At 41.8% G+C, this 21,941-nt stretch overlaps 3 protein-coding genes across 10 annotated transcripts in view; 1 reads left to right on the top strand and 2 right to left on the bottom strand.

Moving 5' to 3' along the window:
• The first annotated feature begins 1,327 nt into the window (after window positions 1-1,327).
• Window positions 1,328-6,154, top strand: myl9b (myosin, light chain 9b, regulatory). The gene is made up of 4 exons (XM_056397397.1): window positions 1,328-1,476; window positions 4,613-4,816; window positions 5,161-5,322; window positions 5,409-6,154. The coding sequence occupies exons 2-4, from the start codon at window positions 4,633-4,635 to the stop codon at window positions 5,582-5,584; spliced, it is 522 nt and encodes a 173-aa protein (XP_056253372.1). The 5' UTR covers window positions 1,328-1,476; window positions 4,613-4,632; the 3' UTR covers window positions 5,585-6,154.
• On the bottom strand, window positions 5,614-14,973 carry LOC130182433 (helicase SRCAP). The gene is made up of 3 exons (XM_056397385.1): window positions 14,577-14,973; window positions 12,157-12,398; window positions 5,614-11,229 (listed from the first exon to the last, which is right to left on the bottom strand). Exons 1-3 carry the CDS (start codon window positions 14,593-14,595, stop codon window positions 9,628-9,630), a joined length of 1,863 nt encoding a protein of 620 aa, XP_056253360.1. The 5' UTR covers window positions 14,596-14,973; the 3' UTR covers window positions 5,614-9,627.
• Window positions 14,974-18,684: 3,711 nt separating this feature from the next.
• dlgap4b (discs, large (Drosophila) homolog-associated protein 4b) overlaps window positions 18,685-21,941 on the bottom strand; it is a 152,715-nt gene continuing 149,458 nt past the window's right edge. For 7 of the 8 annotated variants that reach the window (XM_056398483.1, XM_056398499.1, XM_056398491.1 and 4 more), the window contains 2 exons: window positions 21,181-21,351; window positions 18,685-20,308 (listed from right to left, as the gene is read on the bottom strand). In XM_056398483.1, the coding sequence (XP_056254458.1) occupies window positions 20,066-20,308; window positions 21,181-21,351 (414 nt within the window). In that variant the 3' untranslated portion in view covers window positions 18,685-20,065. Of the gene's footprint in view, window positions 20,309-21,143; window positions 21,352-21,941 lie in introns of all 8 variants that reach the window. The other variant, XM_056398521.1, reaches the window with a different exon arrangement.

Raw genomic sequence — 21,941 nt, forward strand, 5'->3', positions numbered from 1 at the left:
CTCAAAGCTTCACGTGTATACAGCCTGACTGAAAAATTTCATAGCCCTCCCATTTTATTCTTGTCCTCATCATCATTCATTGAAGGGGTTTCAGTGTTTGAGAAATGATAACTAGTTAGGCCCAGTGGAGGGCATCACTGCACCTGCACAGAGACACATTAAACAGGGACGCCTCCTTTCGGTGCTTGAATGCTTCCATTCATGCTCTGTATCTATTTTTTCATAATTAATTCCCAATTAAAGAAAGACTCTCCTTTTATCACTCAGAATATTAGTCGACTAAAAATATGAATATGGAGTAGTTCTCAAATAGATAAAGGTAGACAATGCACTGTTTTAAAATTAAAATACTTTTTTTTTTCTTAGCTATTCCTAGAATACACACTTAATACAAAGAATAACAGATGAAGACACAAACATGATGATATGTAATATATGTAGTAATTTGTAAATCCAGTCTTAAATATGCAGAACACTGGAAATGGAGAACATTTTCATCATCATTGCAGCGACACTGAAAATACTAAATGATCATTTTACAATTAAGACACTGACATATTTGATGTAATACACCATTATAATGGACAAGTGTAAAAGGGGATAGGATTGCTAAAAAAAAAAACATGTGTTAGTTGCAACGAAAGACCCAAAAAACATACAAGACTCCGACTTCAACATGCATCTGGCACTGTTCAATTGAGGAGATGAAGAGATGATGATATGATACATATTCATATATTTAGTAAAAACAGCAGGTATTGAATACCTTAACAGTATCTTGGATAAAATAAAATAAAAACTGACTAGATATTTCCCACAACACTTACAGTGAAAAACAGCTTTGTCAGAGTAAGCTGCCAAAACAGCAAACACTTTTTCATGCCTGTTAGCTATCCCTGTAGCGCTTTTTAAATAAATCATAATGTGAAAAAGTGTGAGCAACCACAAAACAGATGTTGCTTCCATAACATAAATTACGGTGTTCCCTCCACATTCAGACCTCAGTGATGGCAAGACAGACTGCCTATTTAAGGAAACCCATAGTTTTACAACAGAAACACTGCCTCTCAGAACTGCTCTGCATCTGCTCACAACTCTCTCTCCCCCATGTTTCCACACTCCAGCATACAGAGCCTCCTCGAAATGTTTAGGCCCTTTTCTCTAAATAAGGCAGCCTTATCGTAGTTCCTGTCATTTCTGCCTTTTTCCCAAACATCCCGAGCAGCGTCTGTGGCAGTAGCAAGCTGCAGCCGTGCATTCTTTTGCCTTGTATGGAGAAATGGCCTGGCCTGGGATGTCTTTGTATGGGTTAGGACGGCCTCTCCATTGGCCGGGGCAGAAGGGGGAGGGACCCACCGGGAGTCTGATTCTTTAAACAAACTTTTCAGTAGGACTGCCTGCTTCCCTTCCTCTGCTGTATCAGACCCAGACGAAAGGAGTTTGAAGGACTCCCGTATATTTCTACCTGAAGCCAAGGTGAGAAACAAAGCTGTTTTTACCATTGGGTTGCATAAACGCATTTTAAAAGCTTACATTTGATGTCTTTTAAAAGGGCTGAAAGTGTAAGGTCTCTGAGTTCAGTGGTACAATGCTCAACTGTCAGTGAAGGGGAGGATAGAATTACACAGGGCTTGTGAAGTGGATCTTTGATTAATGGTACCAGATAAGCTACAAAGAAGCTTCTTCATCTGTTGATCAAGGCGAATAAAGACCTGTGGAGGATGTGCGCCTTAACCCTAAACATAAGTTTGTATATATATAGTATAAATGTTCTGTACGCTTGTGTGTTTACTTCCATCTCATCACTATGGCACATTAGACAGAGGAATTTCTGAATGCAGCTGACCCATTTAGATCTGGCTCACTCACATTCTCTTAAACACACATCACATCGTCACTCATACACACCTCTCATGTCTTTTTATAGGCGATGAGAGCTTAACTTCCACCTCAGTTCACTCACTGTTTGTTTCTGGAATTCCTGAACCGCAGACCTTTTAAGTCTTCAGCTCAGTAGTGGTGACCTACATGACCTGAAGTAAGGGTGAGGGATGACAGTCTGACTGTTTGGTGATACCAAAATGTGCGTGTGTGCGCGTGTGCGTGCGTGCACTTACTGGACAGAGGAACAGAGGAGCTTTGTCATCCCAAAGGGATAAGAAGGGGACACTGTGGTGACCAGAAAACAAATACCATTGTCAGTACAAGCCAAGCTGAGGCACGTCAGCCAAACGCTTATGGTGCTGAGATCAAAAATAGTTGTTCTCTGCCTATTTGTGAATCATTGTTGATTCACTCCCTGCACAAAGCAGGAGATTGTAGCTGCTGCTACAGCGCCACATTCAGCAGGACTGGGGATCAGATCTTCTTTTCTTGCACCTTGAAAGATTTAAGTTGTGAAATAATCACACTGGTCAAATAATCTTTTACAAATTGATCCCTTGAAACAGAACTATTGATGTAGACTTAAACTCCCATCAGCCTCCTGTGAGAGGCAACAATACCCTACTTTATCACTGGAGCCAAACAAGAATGTGTAATAGAGATAGCTGAATTCCAGCGCCTCAAATTGGACTGTTTACACTGAAGCCACTTCCTTGAAGTCCGGACACATCCTCTTACACCCTAACAATTGCGGGATAAATTTCTGCATAGTGAAAACGTGGTGTGTTTTGAGAGGACTTTACCGTCTATGCGGGAGAGAGAAGCCCTAATCAGATTGAGGAATTCCTCTGTTCCCGAAACCTTGAATTGGAGCTTGATGCTGTTTTGTTTCCAGCTTCCTCAGTGACTGTTAGATGGAGAATGGAAAGGCTGAGAGCCAGCACAACACACCTTCCAGATTTCTTCATTTTTCTGGCACGTGAAGGGACAGAAGCAGCCAAACAGTAGTCAAATTAAAGGGAAGACTCATCCAACACGTGTCTGTACAGAGGGAAAGGAAGGAGAGAAACCACTGCTAACAAATTGTGTGTGTGCGATAGTTATTGCAAGCAAGTGACACGCTTCATTTGGCACCCAAGTAATTAAGACATGTTACATGAATTCCCTTCCTGTAACCTTTATACTGAGAACTCAAACATACAGATCCATCTTTTGGGTTTAAGCTTCTCTGGACACTTTGATTCTTCATTAACAGTACAAACTCTGGACAGAGCCTCGGCTGGTTACACTGCTTTGCATTGACCATAAAAATTAGAATGCTGCTTAATTTGTTTAGACATCCCAGAGAGGAGCTTTATACTGAATACACAGAGATAAAGGACTAAGTAGATAGGCAAATCTGCTTTAACTCTGCCTTCAGCAGCTTTTCTGTGAGGCCTCTGTGAACCATGCAGGCAACAGAGACAACAGACTCCGAAATTTAGGAGTACTCCACTCTGTTAAATATGATGACAGACAGTGTCACACGGACATGTCCCTAGAGACACTGGTTTGGTGAATATAGGACAGCAAAGAGCTATTAATAAAATTGTTGGAGGACGGTTCTATGTAGCCATTACTGTGATGTGTTTTGAGATGAACAGGTTGTAAAGAATGGTGCCAAAATTAAAAATTTATCACAGCCTGTTAAACAGAAAAATCCTGCAGCATCAGTGGTAAATATACAGAGTAAATACAGACACTTTTATTGTTATTCACAAATTTAAGTAATAGGGAATTAAGAAAATATATTTTATATATTTACATTTAAAATCTCCAAATGCACTCTTATGAGATGATACATGCATATCATCACATTTCTAATTAACCAAGCCTTTAATTTACTAAAATGAATAACTTATCCTAAACAAAGCCTGTATTTATTTGAGTCATTTTCAGTTGGTATAGTTTTTAAATTCTAATATTTGACAGGAAGTGGCTTGTGTAGACACAATTAACACTTCAGGATCATCTCAGCTCCCTAGTGTGTAAGACTGAAGTTCAGATTGCACTGAAAGCATTATATATATCCCCCTGAGATCTAATTATGATGACAAAATGAAAAAAAGTACATATACGCCTACTTCACAAAACTTCACTAAACACCTGATAAATGGGAGAGCAGTCTAGTTACAGTTCACCTGAGAACAGATCTAATCGTGAATTAGTGCCACACACAGTATTCACATCAGAGCATGATGTCATCAGCCAATTTACCTGCTCCCTCCTCACCGCCCAACCTGTCCTCTGTCTGCTATTGCCCACTGGGTATAACACAATCAAAGAGTTACACACACAGGCACAACAAATCCTTACAGACCTGAATGTGAGTGACAGGTCTAATTCAGGAAGGATCTGAAGTCAGCTGCAGTGTTCACTGTGGAGACACGTCGTTTTCACACCCATCACTATACGTGACATTTAGGGAGAATGTGAGTCTCTCTCTAGAGGAAGCGAGAGAAGAAGATTCTCCTGCTTGGGGGCAAATGAAAGAGCGTAAGTATAAAAAGAGCTACATGGATGCAGTGCTCCAATTTTAAATTCACTCCTCTTTTCAAATGGATGCTGAAATCACTTCTCAGATTAAATTGTGTTAGCAAAGAATATACCCATGCCATGCTACCATCAGCAGTACAGCATTAGCACAATCTGATCTAACCTATGAATCATGCCTTTTGAATGTGCACAGGCCCAGATCCAGCCGCCACCATGTCGAGCAAGCGTGCCAAGGGAAAGACCACCAAGAAGCGCCCCCAGAGGGCCACCTCCAACGTGTTTGCCATGTTCGACCAGTCTCAGATCCAGGAATTCAAAGAGGCGTTCAACATGATCGACCAGAACAGGGACGGTTTCATCGACAAGGAGGATCTGCATGACATGCTGGCCTCTCTGGGTAAACAGCTTTGTTCTCACACTTAGTTTTTATGGCTTCAAGTGTAGATCTGACATTCAAATCCAGAGAGGAGCTGCTCCTTTTAAAGGAGAGTCTTAACAAAAGATGCCATAGAATGGCATTGTGGGAAATGTAGTATCTGCTGCTTCATATTAGATCATTCTTTTTTTTTATGTTTCCAAATTCTAAATTGCCACAGTAGCTGTTTAATGTATTTATCTTCAGTTATAAGACTGATAGATCAGTGTTTCATATGTCAAGCTGTAGTGACTCAACTCAACAAGCATACTGAAATTATGTCCAAAGAAACAGCAGATATATGTAACAGTGTGGTTCGTCCTCAGGTAAGAACCCCTCTGATGAGTACCTGGAGGGGATGATGAGCGAAGCACCAGGACCCATCAACTTCACCATGTTCCTCACCATGTTTGGAGAGAGGCTCAACGGAACGGACCCCGAGGATGTCATCCGCAACGCCTTTGCCTGCTTTGATGAGGAGGGATCTGGTGAGTTGATATTAACAAAACATTATTTATACAGACTGTGGAAATATCAGTGTTTGGGACTTCATGGAGGTCGTTTGTGCCCATAGGTGTGATCCACGAGGATCATCTGAGAGAGCTGCTGACCACCATGGGTGATCGCTTCACAGATGAAGAAGTGGACGAGCTGTTCCGCGAGGCGCCCATCGACAAGAAGGGCAACTTCAACTACGCAGAGTTCACCCGCATCCTCAAACACGGCGCCAAAGACAAGGATGATGAGTAGAGGGAAGAGACCGCTGCCTTGGCCCCCGCACACATAATCCACCACAAAACAATCCCTAGTTCCTACCTTTGTGGAGTTCGTAGGTTTGAGAGAAATTGAATAGGAATGCATTTAGGAATACTGTATAGCAATGTCTTTTATAAATGGAAAGTAAATTGTGTTTATTTAGATCTACGTGTATATCAAAGGTAGAAATTTGGGATTCAAATATTCTGCAATACACTACTCTGTCAGTTTTTTTTATCATCATTGAAGGTTTATATGGATGAAGAGAGGTGTATCACAGTATCTGCATCTCATGGCTACAAGTCCTCTGCAGCTTCATCCTCTGTGACTGCAGTTGTTCTGATCGCTGTAGGGAACCTGGTTGGACTGTTGAGATGCATTTAACACCAATATGTGTGTGCGGGGTGTGTTTGGACTGCCAGATTCAGTGCTACATACAGTACCAGCCATGTTTACCTCTTCCTGCCAATTAGCTACCACACCTGCACAAGCACTGCAACAAGTCTCCTTCTCTGTCATTTGTGTCCCTGTATGTTGGAAAATGGATAAAGAAATTGGTCATTATGTTTGTGTTTATTACTTTTTGACAATCAAAAGTGGGGAGTGCTTCTTGATGAAATGGTTACTAGAGCTTTTAGTCTAAACTCGTGTCTTCCTCCCATCAGCTGGTTGTGTGTGTTTGTTGAAGGATCAGGTATGTCTGTGTTGTTGAAGGAAATCAGTCTTGAAATTGCTCAGGCAAATAAAGTAAGTTTATTCATGCCGTTGACCGCTAAAAGCGCGGATGTGTGTTTGGGCTGATTTTAAGTCACTGTATCATGTCTGTGCCAGACCTATGAAATATCCTGTCTGTCAAACAAAGCATAGGTTGTTTAATTCATAATTCATCATGTACTTCACATTACTGCCTAACATCTGAATACCAGAGCTTAAATGCACACACTAATTTTTCTAAAATATTTCCTTTCAGCTAAATCTCCTCACAATGATAATTAAATAGATTAAATATTCACAGCAAGTTTATTTTCATATTTCATTGACATGAACTGAACCTTAGGTCTGGTTGCAAGATAAACATGTGTTTTTATTAATTTGAATAATAAAAACGTTGTTTCACAGTAATGTGTGCACAAAACTAACTTTTATATGGATCTTTTCAAAGAAACATCAGTTGCATTTCACTATGAGAATAATCGATAATTTATAGTAAATTTAAAACCCCTACAAAACCTTGTTTCAAATCCATTTTTCTTTAACATTACATATTCACAACTTAACAATAATTTTAAGGTTTGGCAAAACAAAAACAATGCTGATTTCAAGTTTAGCACTCAAAACTCAACAGAAAACTGGTTGTGTTTTGATTAGATTTGACTGAGTGGCTGAACGACCCAGCGACTGTCATCAGCTTCAAATACTGAAGAATCCCTGGTCATGGGAGAAAAGTACAGGTGTTACTAAAAACATTAACAATAACTGCTTTATTAAAAGCATCTCAGTATGCCATGACAGTGAGCCAGTGTGCATAACACCAAGACCCTGAAAAACAAGCCTTAATTGTAAGAATTAAATGTGTTTTCAAGGCCATTAACATCCATTGATAGTGCAGTTTGATTATTCTTTAGCTTCTATATGCAACAAAAGACTGAGGAGAAAGAGCATTTATGAAAAACCGAACTTTTATTCTTTGAAATGCTTATACAAAACACACATTTAAAGTTTAAGGCATATATTGCACGACTATTGAGAAGTTTTTATATAAAAAAGGGACATCATCCCTCAGTCGTAGGTTTAAGGCACAGCAGCCAGTCATACTGCCAACGGTCAGTCATGATTCACAATATGAACTTGAAAAAACAGCTTTGAATGCATTTGGCCGTAAAGAAACTATACAGTTCAAGATAAAGTTCATGCCAATACATACACAAAAAAAAAAAAAAAAAAAAAAAAAAAAAAAAAAAAAGGAAAAAGAAAACATGACCTTGAAAATATTTACATGCATCAATACATTGTCGCCTCTCATTGGAGCATCACTTTGCATCTAAAACCCAATATAAACCGTACTATATAAAACCTGCCTGCCTAATCTTTAGCCAGCCATTTCCAGTATCGCAACTGATTAGGTGTTGTCACAGTGGCATGATGTAGTATGAATGACACAAATATTACTTTAATACTTAATATCATTACTAAGTATTAATAACATATTACTCATATGACCCAAACCTGATGTGACCTGTGGAAATTGAGGTATAAATGCACATCAGTCTAGTGAGTACCTGTAACAAAAAAAACAACCCAAAACTCCACTGACATGTACAGAAACTAATTGGCAGTGAAAAGACGCAAAACAGAAGAGTTAGAGCTTCCATATCTGCCATGAAGAAGAAAATGGAGAGTTACTGGGGATGTTGGGGTCAGTGCGCAGCAGTGTTTTGACCTCACATTAATAGTTAGGTCCTTGAACATGCAAAATGTAACAGTTTGAACCAAGCAAAGGCTCAGTGACACTGGTAAACATGATCATTCTGCTACAGTATTATTCACATGGGAACCCAACTTTTCCACTAAATGCTACCGTTAAAAGATGTCCAGTTGGCGTCCAGCCATATATTGTGGTTTATGCTAAGACTGTTTCATAGAAACTACAGCTTTATGAATGATTAACAAAGTCTACAGAACCCATTTCTAAACACAGGTGGAAAGCACTGGTGACAAACGACATTTTTATGCTGTTGTACCTTCCTGGAAAAAGAAGCAAATCATATCAGCTACTTCAGTACTTCTGCTCCACTACTACTAAGACATTCAGGTTTGAAATGCATTGACCCAATCATATGGCCCCAAATCAAAAGGGAAATTGATATCGTTTATCCATCCTCCAAATAAAAGGATCCAACATTTAAAGTGTTTTGCACAGAAAGGATGAAGGTGCAGTGTCTCACAGCAAGTGTAACGTTTCATTTCAGGAGCTGTACAAGTGTGATGTCATCAGCTAACCTCCCCACTGAAATTGATTTCTGCAACAGATACAGTGTGACCCTCTCCCCTTCATCCTATACTCACAGCTCCCCCAACAACAATCCCTGCAAATTGTACACAACTGAGCAAGGTCAAACACAAGTAACAGATATAATGCTTTAGACAAATACATAGAAAATACTGATCCTTTGTTTGAGATCGGAAAAGACAAAGAAAGATGTGGTGCTTGAGCGCATGAGCTGAGAGGTTGAGATGACAATTCATGAGGGCCAGTGAATCCCCACAGCTATAAAAAGACAGGAAGATAGGGAGACGGGGGGAGAGCGATGGAGACAGACACATCAAGGTGAGTCAGTCAGGCTCGCTGCGGTACAATCAATTTCCCCTCTGCTCTTAGCGACCACACAAGAAAAAAAAAAAAAGAAGAAGAAAAACGGGAAGATGTAGTGGAATAAAGAACAGACAAAATCTTTTTAAAATACCATCTGAATTGCACAACTATAGGAGACTATGACGTTGTTGCTGTACATAGAAAAAACACTGTCTGGATAACACTAAGGGGAATGGATGACAGGCAGCCTAGCTATTGATGTCAGTGCCTTTTGTACATTCAACAAAGTCCAGAACTGCTACTGAAGAGGCTAACTCTGCTGGTTACACCAACTGAAATTTTGTACAATTATGGGATATTTTCCTCCTCATTCATAAATTGTGACGTGGAAAGGGGTGATAAATGGCATCAAAAACTTTGCACAATACATTTACTCTGCACTGAAGAGTGCTCTCTTCGAGAAATGGCGCCACAGTGTTCTCACAAGCAACAGCGTCCATCAAGAACAGCATATTAAACAGTAAAAGTTGCTCGAAAAGCATGTTACTTCACTTTGTCCCAGTTCGTACATCTAATCCATTGCCATGTATTCTGCAGGCACAGGCTTTAGTGTCAAAAAGGACTGGTGATGAAGATACATTCTCCTATATACAGTGTCTTCCAGCCTAAAGGAATGTCTGGCCTCTCCCCTCCCCAGCTATATATATTAAAAAAGTTCCAGCTCCTAGTTAACAGTTTCACTCACTGTGTGCAGGCTGTGCTGTGGACCCCACACTGTGGTGATGGGGGTCTTGACCACTTGAAGAGAACTGGGTTGCCTGGTGTCAGCATGGACCATGCTCCAAACACTGGGCACCACTGCTGAATTCCTCTGGGTACTAATGCTGCTGGTGCTGCTTGTGGAAGAGGGCTGAGGAGGAGCGAGGTGGGAGGCGAGGCCTGCGAGAGGTGTGATCGTTGGAGTAGACGAGGGCGTTGGGGCTGAAGCCGGGACAGGGACCGAAGCTTGAGCAGAGGCAGACACTTGGGCTGGGGCTGGAGACAATGCTGACGTTGAAACAGGCGAAGGACATGGAACCGTGACAGGGATTAAAGGGGTTTTGTGGAATGGCAGGTAAAGTGGGACTCCTATCGGGGATGTGATAGAGGTGATGGTTGAAGAAGGAGCAGCTGGAACAAGCGCTACAGTTGGGGATGAAGCCTGGCTTGAAGCAGCGACAGAGGTGGAGGTTGTAGCTGGAACAAGGACTGGTGATGGCACTGAGACTGGACCTGTTGCTGGCATTGTTGCATTTATTGGACATAAAGTGGGCAGTGGAGCTGGAGCTGCGCTTGAGACTTGAGCCGATGATGAAGCTGAGGTGACGGCTGAAGCAGCAGCTGGTTTCTGAGAAGACGGCTGTCCAAAGACTGAAGCCGACAGTGGCACTAAGGTTGGCAGATGGGCTGGGATGAGCTGAGGCTGGTTCGGGCTGGAGGCTCTGACTGTGTCCTTCTCCAGGGGGCTCCAGATGACTTTATTCATCGGGAGAGGAGATAGCCTCGGGGCTGAGACCAAGACGGGAGCTGGAACTAGTACAGAAGCTGCTGAGGACTGAGGCACTGGAGCCTTCGCTGAACTTACAGCTGACACTGGAACTGCCATAGCCTTCTCCATCAGACTCTGCACCCTGGAGGCATCCATGACTTGTTGGCTGTCTTCTGGAGGCGGTGTGGGGCCCATGTCGCTGCTGTGAGCACTGCACTCTGCCTCCACTCGTTCAGTCTTTAAAGCCTCTGCTGGTTTTTTCTGGCTCTCCTGAAGTCTCTTCAGGTTCTCTTGCTCTGCTGCCCTCTGCAGAGCTGCATCGACTAGGAGCCTCAGATCGCTGAAGTCCTGGGTGGGGAACAGCTCAGGAGGAGTCGGGGGAGGCGTGTTGAAGAGGCCACTGGTGGGACTAGCTGCCATTGTTGTGCTGGTGAGACAAGCTGTATTAGCCCCTTGCTCCTCTGCTTCCCTCAGCAAACTTTGTGTATCCAGCCTCATCAGCGCCTGGACCGATCCCTCTTTATCTGGGTAGCCTGCTCCTGTCAGAATAGCTGTCGCCGTGTTCCCAAGAAGACTGAGGTCCAACGTGGGGGCAGAGCGGATGACAGATGGGCGCTGTTGAGATGAACCGGAGGAAGAATTTCTTTCTGGAGAGCTGGTTCCACCTCCATTAGATGAGTGGCCTTCACCTTTACCACCAACCTTGCGGGAGATGGTGAACTTGGTGGGGTCTTTCCCATCCTTGCGAAGCAGGTCGGGGAGGAGGCGGCGACGTGCATTGATGAACCAGTTACATATCTGGGAAAAGATGGGAAATTTCTGGCATAAACAGAACTGAGAGCAACAACTTACATGGATGTTTTACAAAAAAAAAAAAAAAAAAAAAAAAAAAAAAAAAGTCAGAACACTAAGGATGAACTTCCATTTAAGATTACTGCAAGATTTGGTGAGAGATTAATTTTTGACCTGATAACTTCAGACGCTCTCAATTAGGCAGATCCAAAACTCAACACTTGCAACACATTCAAAGACTAAAAATGATCTGAGCCCTGTGATTTTAACAACCACCTACACCTTTTTTTCATCTCCATCTGTAGACGAGGCCTTGCTTACCCCCTCTAGTGGTACAGCCTCCCACACAAGGAAGAAAGAGAGTGAGACAGACAGAGATGAGAGCCCTCAGAAAGCTGGCAATAATGAAGGTCTGAGCTCAAATATGCTGAGCCACAGAGGAGGCAGCCAAAGCCATGCCAGTGAACTGACTACATAACAAGAAACTCTGCTGCTGCCTCATGCTGATCTGTAATGTCTTATCTAACGCAGTCTGCCTGTTAGTGTGGGCCCTGTGTGCTAAGAAGGAAAGAGGAAATGTCTACTACTGATGCAATGAAGTAAAAAGGGAAGGCTGGAAGTGTCCTTCTCAACAGCACAGTGCGATGATACCATCTGATTATTACTTTGCTTTCAACTGGTTGATCAAAAGGCCAGTGAGAAAGCATTAAGATGCAATCAACTTGTAAAAATTACTATTAATTTGTATTATCCATCACAGAAAATGAATATGCTCATTATGCAGATACATTTATACTTGAGAACAGGAAAAAAAAAAAACCTCCAAAATGCAGAAACAAGTGTGTACCACAAGTGTCATTTCCTGTGGCAAGTACAGAAATTTTCTGGAAAAACAAAAACAAATAAATAAATAAATGAAAACTCGCTCCTCACCTGCAGCACAGAGAGGTTGGTCTGCCCTGACAGACTGAGTTTCTCCTGCTCTGACGGGTAGGCGTTGAAGCGGTGCTCGTACAGCCAGCTCCGCAGAATCTGCACCGCCTCCTTGGGCAGGTTGCCGCGGCGACGGCGCTTCCCAAATAGCCCTCTTCCTGACAGGTCAAGTGGAGAGCCGTCATCACTGTCCGACACAGCCGAGGAGTGCTCCTGCTCCGGCCGATGCTCTTCTTCCAGAGCTGAGGGAGAGAGGGGAGTCGTCAGTCACTGCTCTGACTGTGTCATTTACCAAACCTATTTAAATCACATCTGCTAGTCTTCTGATATAAAGATGTCGTCCTCCATGATGTTTTTTTTGTGTGTAATAATTATTCAGCCATATATGAAGTGTGGGGATGGGAGAAGATAACAGATTACAAATGGCTATATGCTCACCTAAACCTCTACAAATATGGGTTTGGTATGATCCACAAAATAAAACTAAGACTGGTTAGAGAAATAAACAATGTCCAAACTGATCTAGCACTTTTGAACAAGTGCACAAACCTTGTCAGTTACTTTTAACCTCCAGTTCCAAACCAGTGTAGAGTGAGATAGACTAAGGCTTCATGGGCTGGACATGTTTAAACAATGGCTTTGTGGTTTGAACTTTGTTGTGCGTTTCTTTTCTATCCATGGTTGGCCACTGGAGGGAATCGCCCTTCAAAATGGAGCATGCCTGATCCCAGGGGTGGGCCACAGAATGCAGTAAATGTCTTTCTCTGGGGCTGGGTGAAACCTGACCCCCAGGGCAGCGCCTGTCTTCACAAAGGAGATTGTGTGCATATCAACATCACAGTAGCCAGTGGCCCAGGAATCTATTGACCATGCAAAGGAGGCCGTTTTCACCTCATGCCAGTTCGGCTCAAGACTGCTAGAGCAGTTTACAAATCTTTTGAATTCTGCATTCCTCTACAACGAGGGATGTACTTGTACTCGACCAAGTTAGAAAAGTGGGGGGAAACTAAAAACATACAAATGCAAATTCTAATTCAATGCACTTCCCCCCTATTTCCTGTAAATAAGCTAAATTCCACTGACACCTAAACTTACTATGTTAGACTGGGGCTGAGCATTACTGTTTACCAGTTTTTAGTGGGACCTAATCATTTTGGACCAAATTGTTGTCCAAATTAATGACTGTTTGCAAACGCAGTAAAAACGAAAAATAAGTTGTGAGTCTTTTCTTATGTCATGCAACAGTAGAACCTGGTACATTGCACTGATAATCACTTTCAATCAAATTTCTGATGTGATTTTGCATACATGTCTAGAATGTTCTTATTAATAATGTCTATATTGATTGCAGGCACGTCACTCAGCTCCTCGGAGGATGGGGTAAAGTTTCAACAATTTCTGTGTTAAAACCATTGACTTAAATCTAATTTGGTCTATCTGGATATAACACGAGTGCACAAAACCAGTCTCCCATTAATTAGACACAGTTGAGTCTGACAGACAGACTGAAGTTATTCTAACTTCTAATAACAGTCTGTGGGAGAGAAATGATGTAGGCCACAACAAAGCTTAATTCCCTCAGCGCCACTGGCTCATTGGATTGACATTTAAACGTTTGTCATGAGGAATCTACACACATTCAACGTGGAATTGATTTAGTAGATAAAAACAGCCCAGACAGATTTTTAGACGGATGTTAGTTCTGTACAATATGTGACATCAGCATCGCACAGCCTGTCAAACTGGACAACTTTTTGTTTACAAAATGTCCCCTCGACCAAGATTCAAGCTGCTAAATCTGTGGCCTGTTCGTTTGGTTATAGTGTTTAGTGTATTCTAAAAAAAAACCAAAACAAAAACAAACAAGAAAACACAACAAAAAAAGCCAACTGGTCCTCTGAGTAAAGTTTTAAAGCTCAACAGTTCACTAAACTTCACCACACTCTGCCTCTGAGGGAACATTTTGAATATGACCGTTAGTAACACCAGTCCATTGCACATCAAACAACTTTTCACACCAGCTCGCTTTGTCCAAGTGATAGCGTCATGTTGCTCCATGTGTAATTAAACACTCTCAAAACCCACTCGGATAAAGCCAAAATGTTACATCCAAACAGCACAAACCCGAGGAGCCACTCGGTAAATTAGCCATCTGGAGCGCACAAAGGAGGCAGGCAGGAACGCACAGCCTCCCGCATGTCGCTCCGCCAGATGGACACCATGCCTGCCTCCAGAGATAACTAGCTGGCTAGCTGTCCCTCCAAATTTAAACACAAACACACGCTGCATTTGCTCGCAACAAAAAGCCCGCATACCAGGCAAAACCAACAGCAAAGACACAGCGGGCTCGCAGGCAGACACTTTGCGGGCGATAAACGTGCATGGCAGTGATTAAAAAACACGACGCGGGTGCCGCTCACCTCGTTTGAATGCTTTCATTCTTTGTTGATGGCTTGCTTGAAAACACGCAGCTGTCCAAGTTGCTCTGTACAAAGCGTGCCCGGGAGCCAAACGATGGTTGACACAACGGCACTTTCTTGCAAGACGCCGAAGGTGTTGCGCTTTTTCACCGTCTTAAATACCTCGCTTTTGGGATTTCGCCGCACGAAAAGGCTTCACCGGACAGTCCGTTTCCATCGCACTCCTCGCTTTCTACCAGGATAAATGTTTTCTGTTTTGTGTCGCTTGTTCCTTTTACCTGCACGCAGCAGCGCCAGCTCTTTGCCAATCTTGACAGTCTCAGCTGAAATGATCCCGCCTCGTCAACAGCTGTCAGCCAATCACGACTCTCTATGACGCCTCCTCGACAGCCGTTGGCCAATCACCGCGCTCCGCCAGAAAGCAGACAGGCTCCGTCTCATTGTGACTGACGGGAGAACCATTTCATTCAAAATATAGTGCAGTCATTGAAACAATGTTATTTTCTCGACGCGGTTAAAGACCCGCGGTTACATTGACACTGGTCTGTTTATATGTAGCAGCACGGTGATTGTTTTAACCACTGTGGTCGGCTTTGTTCCTGTGTGCGGGACACAGCTACACAGTGTGCACAGGCTTTACGTAACATTGAGCAAAATGTTCTTGTTACATAAATCATAAACGTCTAAAGCGTCGACTGGTGACCACATTTGACTTGGTCATCGTATAATTTGCCAAGATATCTCGAGCCAAACCGTCTAAAGTCATTTCTTTTGTCATATTTACACACTATTTCTACAGTTTGATTGATTCTCGGTTTATGATAGTAACGTGTTTCAGACGTCCCTCTCGAGAAAAAGAAAAAAAAAAAAAAGTGGGATGCTTTGAATCCTCAAAGGCTCAGGGAGATTCCCCAGGTCAAATGAGCGGGAGTTCAGATTTCAAAATGGGGATAGCACAATATAGAAACGTTTAAGTGTTTGTTTAAATATTATGGTTAAAAATGTAACTTTAAGTGTTGAAAAACATCCTCTGTCACTGTGGCTGGACAGGGAAAGGCATGGTAAACCTGCATGTGTACTAACAGATCTGCAGTCAAATTCAAATTCAGCAGGTTTTTAAAACAATAACAAACAGAGTACAGCACTGTCTCTAAAAATGAAAGAAAAAAAACACAAACTGAATCACCTCCTCCTTGAAAGTCAGCAAACAGCTTGTACAAAACAGTAAGCAAATACAGCCGTGATGAACTTTTTGAGAAAGTACTGTGCGCATTTTATTGAATGTTACGTCTCTCTGTTATACATTTGAACAACCTTGAAACAGTATAAATAGATCTAGAGCATTGTAAAAGATGAAGGTTTTCAGTCTGGTTTTGTTCTTATTTACAGAAGACAACTTTAAGAAGCACAGGGGGACAAATGCAAGGTTATTAGTATCATCTTAATATCAAAGAACCCTTTAACTCAGTATTGCACATATATTTTAAATGTTACCAGAGTATAGTGACATGAATCTAGGTATATCTCATTTTATGAACAACACACCCACACACTCAACTTTGTCTCAGACAGTAAAACCCTTTTATATTAAATCCCACAAACCCTGAAATACACGCAGCCTATAGAGTATTATACTGAACAGATCCTACTCTTTAAAATATGTGCTTGCTTCATAAAATATTTGTTCTAGTAATTTTACAGACAACTTTTTGCTACATCATATCTCTTGTGGCAAGAGCATAGGTTCTGCACCTCACCCCTTTCCCAGTTTTATGCCTGACTCAGTGGAACAAAGCAGAGATGCTAATGAGCTTGTTTTTTTTTTTTTTTTTTGCAAGCAGGCCTTTGGACAACTGTATGGGAGTGGATTCACTGGTGTCCCAGCTGAGGTAAACTCTCTTCCTGGGATTAACCCGTTTCTCTTTGTCTGTCTCCTGTAGCCTCTACTGAAGTGACTTTTTCCTCTGTCCTGGAATGTAGAAAAAGTGGCAAATACGTAAAACAATCTTTAAGGGTAACTAAACTTTATATAACGTGTTATAAACCTATTTTTAGAGCCAAAATAAAGGTACATTGGTGTTGCAGAAGAGATGGTACAATTCTGATCACAGCCACATTGTAAATTACACTTTTTTCCTCATCCATTAACATTGAGACTATTGCTTTTTTTCACTTTTATGATTGAGAACATAACCAACCAACTTAACTACAGTTTGTTATGACTGCAAGAGGCACATTAAAGAGTGCAGCACAATGTTGAAAAGCCAAAGCTTAAGTTTTACCAAAACAAACCGCTACTTAAGCAATTGCTTTTATTTTGACACTTTTGACTTTAAAAGGCCAACTCCATCAAACCTATATGGGGACCATTATCACCCCAAAATCAATGGCTTTACAGCAACCCCCCCACAGTGCAGCTGCTTGGATCATAGATAACCTTACCCAGGAAACAGACCTAGGTGTGTCCCACTGATATGTGTGTATTGGAGAGAAGCCTTGTAGATGTATGGGATGAGCTCTCTTTTCTCTCTTTAAGTAGCCTCTTTAAGTCACTGACATGTCTTGCCATTTTTACACATCATAAGCTACAGCAGGCTAGAAAAGCCTTTCACTTTGTGATGGTTAGGTGATAGAACAGCTTTCTCTGAGTTCCAGATGCCACATTGTGTTTGATCTGCGGTCCAGTCAGGCACAGACCTACGGTTTTGAGTGGCGAAAGTTGACGGCGGTGTCTGGGCCTGAGTCTGATAAACAATCTGCAGTCAATAGGGGAAAAAATGAAAATGATATGGTTTGATATTGTGCAATGTATTAAACAAATTCTAAAAAAAAAAATGAGAGTGAGTGCATTTAATTTAGTCAATTAAATATATTGACAAGAAGATACCTGTTTACTCGTGCAAGAGGCGACTGTATTGCTTCCACTTTGCTTATTTTGGGAAAACAACTTGTCAGATACACACAACCTTTTCCTGGCAGTCAGAAATCAAATCAAGCCCATGGCTGAGTCACACAAAAGGCCTTCAGGTGCTAACGATGCTGTCTACCCCAGTCAAATGGAAGGGGGCATTGACAGCAACCAGGGAACAAGCTATTGACACCCCTGGGCCATTTTCCTTGCTGAGAGTCATCCCCAGCAGGCAAACACAACAGGCAAACAAAGGCCCGTCATCAAGAGAAAGCTCTTGCCAAGATAGAGAAAGAATGGTGGTCATCTGGCTTTTTTGTCTTTTCAAAGCCCCAGGCTGCATTTTTGAGTCACAGTGGGTGAGAAAGAGGCATTGCAGCAGTCAAAGCAAGGGAATGACGTTGCTGTAGTTTAACATAATTAATTAGGAAGGGGAGGTTAAGTTTTGTTTACTATTACTTTGTAGTCAGGTACTATTTGAAAGAAACCAAATGTGAGAGGAAGACAGACAAGTTGTGGCGTGTTAGGACTGTCTCTATGGTCGGATGTGTAGTTCTAAGTGAGTGTACATAAGTATAAAAACCAACAGGCCTTGTTTCAGACCTGTTGGTTTTGGGAAGTGGCTTCAAATGAGAGATGGTGATTCTGTAAATATGTGAAATCCACTCAATGTGACTCCTTCATGCAAAACAGGGCAGGGCCGGAATTTTGACTTATGATGTAAATACCTTTTCATTCTATTAATTTTAAACAATGTACCTCACATTGAGAACGAATCACTGTTGCCCTCTAGAGGTCAGAAGGTTTCCAAGCAGAGGTGGGAACAGCGATGTTGATAGAGGCCTGCCTTGAGAGTGGTACACGTAAACTCTGTTCAGTGTTTTAAAGCCACATTTCATGTTTCTTAACTTTCCAGCTCCCATTGGCCTTGAACACTCCAAAGCAATTACTCAATGTTGTTACAGCTCTGCTCAAGCTTCAGGGCATATGCATATCTAAATGTTAAACCTGTAATACATATAGTGCTGTGGCTACAGTCCACTCCATCTGTTTTCACAGTAAGCACAGTTACTATTGAGCTCCCTGCTGATGACATTTAAATACATGAGATGAATTTGAAACAGTGAATTCATCTTTGGCTTATGCAGTCTTCCATGAAAAAAGCAAGCAGCATTTAATAAATGATGAAAACACAATGACTAATGTATGTAATGCTTTAATTAAATATTTTTTTTCTGAATAAAAAAAGTGCAGATACTTTGGACGATTTCAATGGCGGGAAAAACAATAATGGTAACAAATGACTAAGATTGATTTTGTTGAGTGATGGAGGCAAAATAAATCATAAATGCTCTTGGAAACATAGTATAAAAGAAACAGTAAGACATGTACTAATGTGTGTCCCCAACAAACAATAACAATATTATCCTGCATACTCAGCCTGCTGCATTACTTCAGTAAAAGCCCTAGATTCATTTGAGATGTATGAGTTGAATGCTAAGTGAGGTTAATAAAAGCACTTAAAAAAGCCTCAGACAGACTGAAATATTCACGTATCTGCAGTTACAGCACAAACATGAAGTTAATGGAACAGAGAGAAGCAAAAGAAACTGAAGAGGACGTTCATCCTACAAAGAAAATATTATTCAGTAATATTGTGGCCACTGTCATTCTGACTGAAACTGAGATCCTCATGCTCGGTCATTGTTAACATTGGGATGTGCTTTCATTCAAAACTGTTAAGAATTCTCACCAGTGTTTAAAATCTTTTGACATAAAAACATTTTGAAGAACACACACAAGAGTTAATTGATAGGAACTATATAAATAACCCCTCAAACCTGACTTTCAATTTCATCATACCAAAAATATTCATAATACCCTGATCTAAATGGATTTCTATACAAAACAAAGGATGAATAAAGTAAACAAATAAATACAAGGAAGACATACATAGGTGTGAGTTTGTGGTGTGGAAGTGTAGTGGATGTAGTGTGCGCAGTGTGTGTGATGGCCACAAGGCGGTGTTGTGAAAAGCTACAAGATGGCCAATGATCTGGGAAGAGGACGACAATGGGAGACAGATAAGCATTAATGCTCGTCTTCTGTCCACTTAATAGATCTTATAGCCAAGATAGAGGAACGTTTAAAACAGTCTTCATATAGATTCTTTAGGATATAATCGTCATATTAACAATACCTTCATTAACAATTTTATGATATCAAGAGTAGTAACAAGAAATGACAAAGTTCATCAACTGAGGTTTTCAATGGCAGCCTCAAATGACGAGTATCCTGCTTCATAGTCTGTCATCCGCAAGATCAATGTCTCATTTTCTGCTTTGTAAATTAAGTGTTGATGCCACCAGGACCAGCCTATAACTGTATGAATGTGTCAAAAATGCCCAAATTGACCCCCACCCCCATCTCTGGGAATTTGATCTCTCCTCCCCCCACCTCCGTCCATACTCTGAGTAGCTCATTTGCATTGCAAAAGTTCTCCTCTGCTTTTTCCAGGTATTTCAGTGACACTTATCTATCCTTTGATCCAGCCCTACATCCTTATTTGTCACTGTCTGTCTCAGAGGCGAGTCTGGGCCTCAGGGACGTAGATTTCAATGCTGTCTGCGCTCTCTGTGGCAGAGTTCTGGCGAAACGAGGCGGCCTTCTTAGCAGCCAGCAGGCGCTTGCGAGCCTCCTGTCTCTGCTTCTCTGCCGAGGCCGAAGAAGAGGTGGATGAAGAGTCAGCACTCTTCTCGCGGCCCAGCAATGGTCGTCCTTTACCGGGCTTCTTTGACGTTGGAGGGGCCACTTTCTCCTCGTCCTGTAATTTTGGAGTGATGACACATGACAGATAGAAGAGGACAGAGGGAGAGAGTATTGTACAAAGGGAGGAGAAAGGACAAAAGACACATATAAGACAATGAGAGAAGGTAATAAGGAAACTGCTCAACAGGTTCTATTTGTTAAGGCAGGTTTGGCAGACAAGACTTTGACAAAGACATTATGCCAACGCTGAAAGTTTTTGTTAAAGCTTTTGTAAAAAGTGATATACATAAAAACACAGACAGTACAGACATTGAGAAAAAGTCATTTGAATGACAGTTTTCAAAGACATGAAATGGTAACATGAAATGATGGCAGACTGGATCAAACTGAAAGCACAGGGAAAGGATCACGAGACAGTTTGCATTGCAAAGCAACATAAAGCAAGAGCACTTCAGCTACAGCATTAAAAGATCCACACACAGACACAGACACACACACCAAAATTTAGACAGAGAGCAACAAACAGTAACCAACAAAGACACATAAACACAAGCATAAACATTTAAATAGAGCAGGACCAAAGCAAGGCTGCATTCTGTCACATGAGCCAGTGCATCTTAGCCATGCTCCACTGCAGCACACACATCAATAAGTAACACATGCATGCTCAAAGCAGGGCTTTACACACACCAACGACAGCCCTGTTTGAGATGAATATTTCCATGCATGCCTAAAGGGATCTCTCTTGCCCCTTTGAATTGGACAGGGAGGCCCTGTTAGAGTTCATCCCACGCAGGGACAGGGTGGGAAGTTGAAGGGGAGGTAAAAAAGAGTGGGAGCAATGGTGGTGGTGGTGGGAGGAGAGAGGCCGGTTTCGGCGGCTTTCCTACCCCAGCCAGGGCACTGGGCAGCAGGGGTGGGAAGTACCTTCCGCTCAGGGGGCGACTGGGCAGCTGCAGACGGTACGGGCTGCCAGTCATTGGACTTGAGATGGTAGAGCTCATCAAACTTGAGGCTGATGTCCTCGATGGAGAGCTGCAGCAGGTCCCAGAAACCAGCCAGGTCCTGGGCTGTGGGTCGTGGATTGGCATTCACATTCTGAGAGGGATAAAAAAGAATGAACAATGTATGAACGATGAGGAAAGAGGACGTGGTGCAGGACATGGTCATACTGTAGATGATATGGATTATATTAGAAAGTAAAAATGTTTATGAAATATTTTCCTCAAGACCTGAACTTCATTGATATCGCTTTTTGTCTGGCATTACAACCAGCTGTGAATCAACTAGTCAGAACCCATTAAACATCTGTCTCACTTCTTGTCTTGTCTTCCAGTGTATGGTGTGAATAGGACATTCAAAGCTCGGCAAATTGGGCTATGGTTTCTGACCAGCCTTTAAAAATGGATCTTTGGCCTTGATATGGCAGAAAAAAAAAAAAGAGTGAGCCTAATTTCAACACATCCGTGGTAATTAGCAGCAGAGATGGATCAGGTGTATGATACAAAACAAATCTAAAACATAAATCACCCAATATATAAAAGCTGACTACACTTTATTTGAGAAGATTTGGGAAGTAAAAACTAGGGTAATCCTTAAAATACTTTGTCCTAGATGTGTCAATAATGTGAGAGTCATGGCAGCGGGTGGGGTATCTAGGTCAGTTGTTGTCGGTTCGCTCCATCACC

The sequence above is a fragment of the Seriola aureovittata genome, chromosome 2 (genome assembly GCF_021018895.1).
Source record: "Seriola aureovittata isolate HTS-2021-v1 ecotype China chromosome 2, ASM2101889v1, whole genome shotgun sequence".
NCBI lineage: Eukaryota > Metazoa > Chordata > Actinopteri > Carangiformes > Carangidae > Seriola > Seriola aureovittata.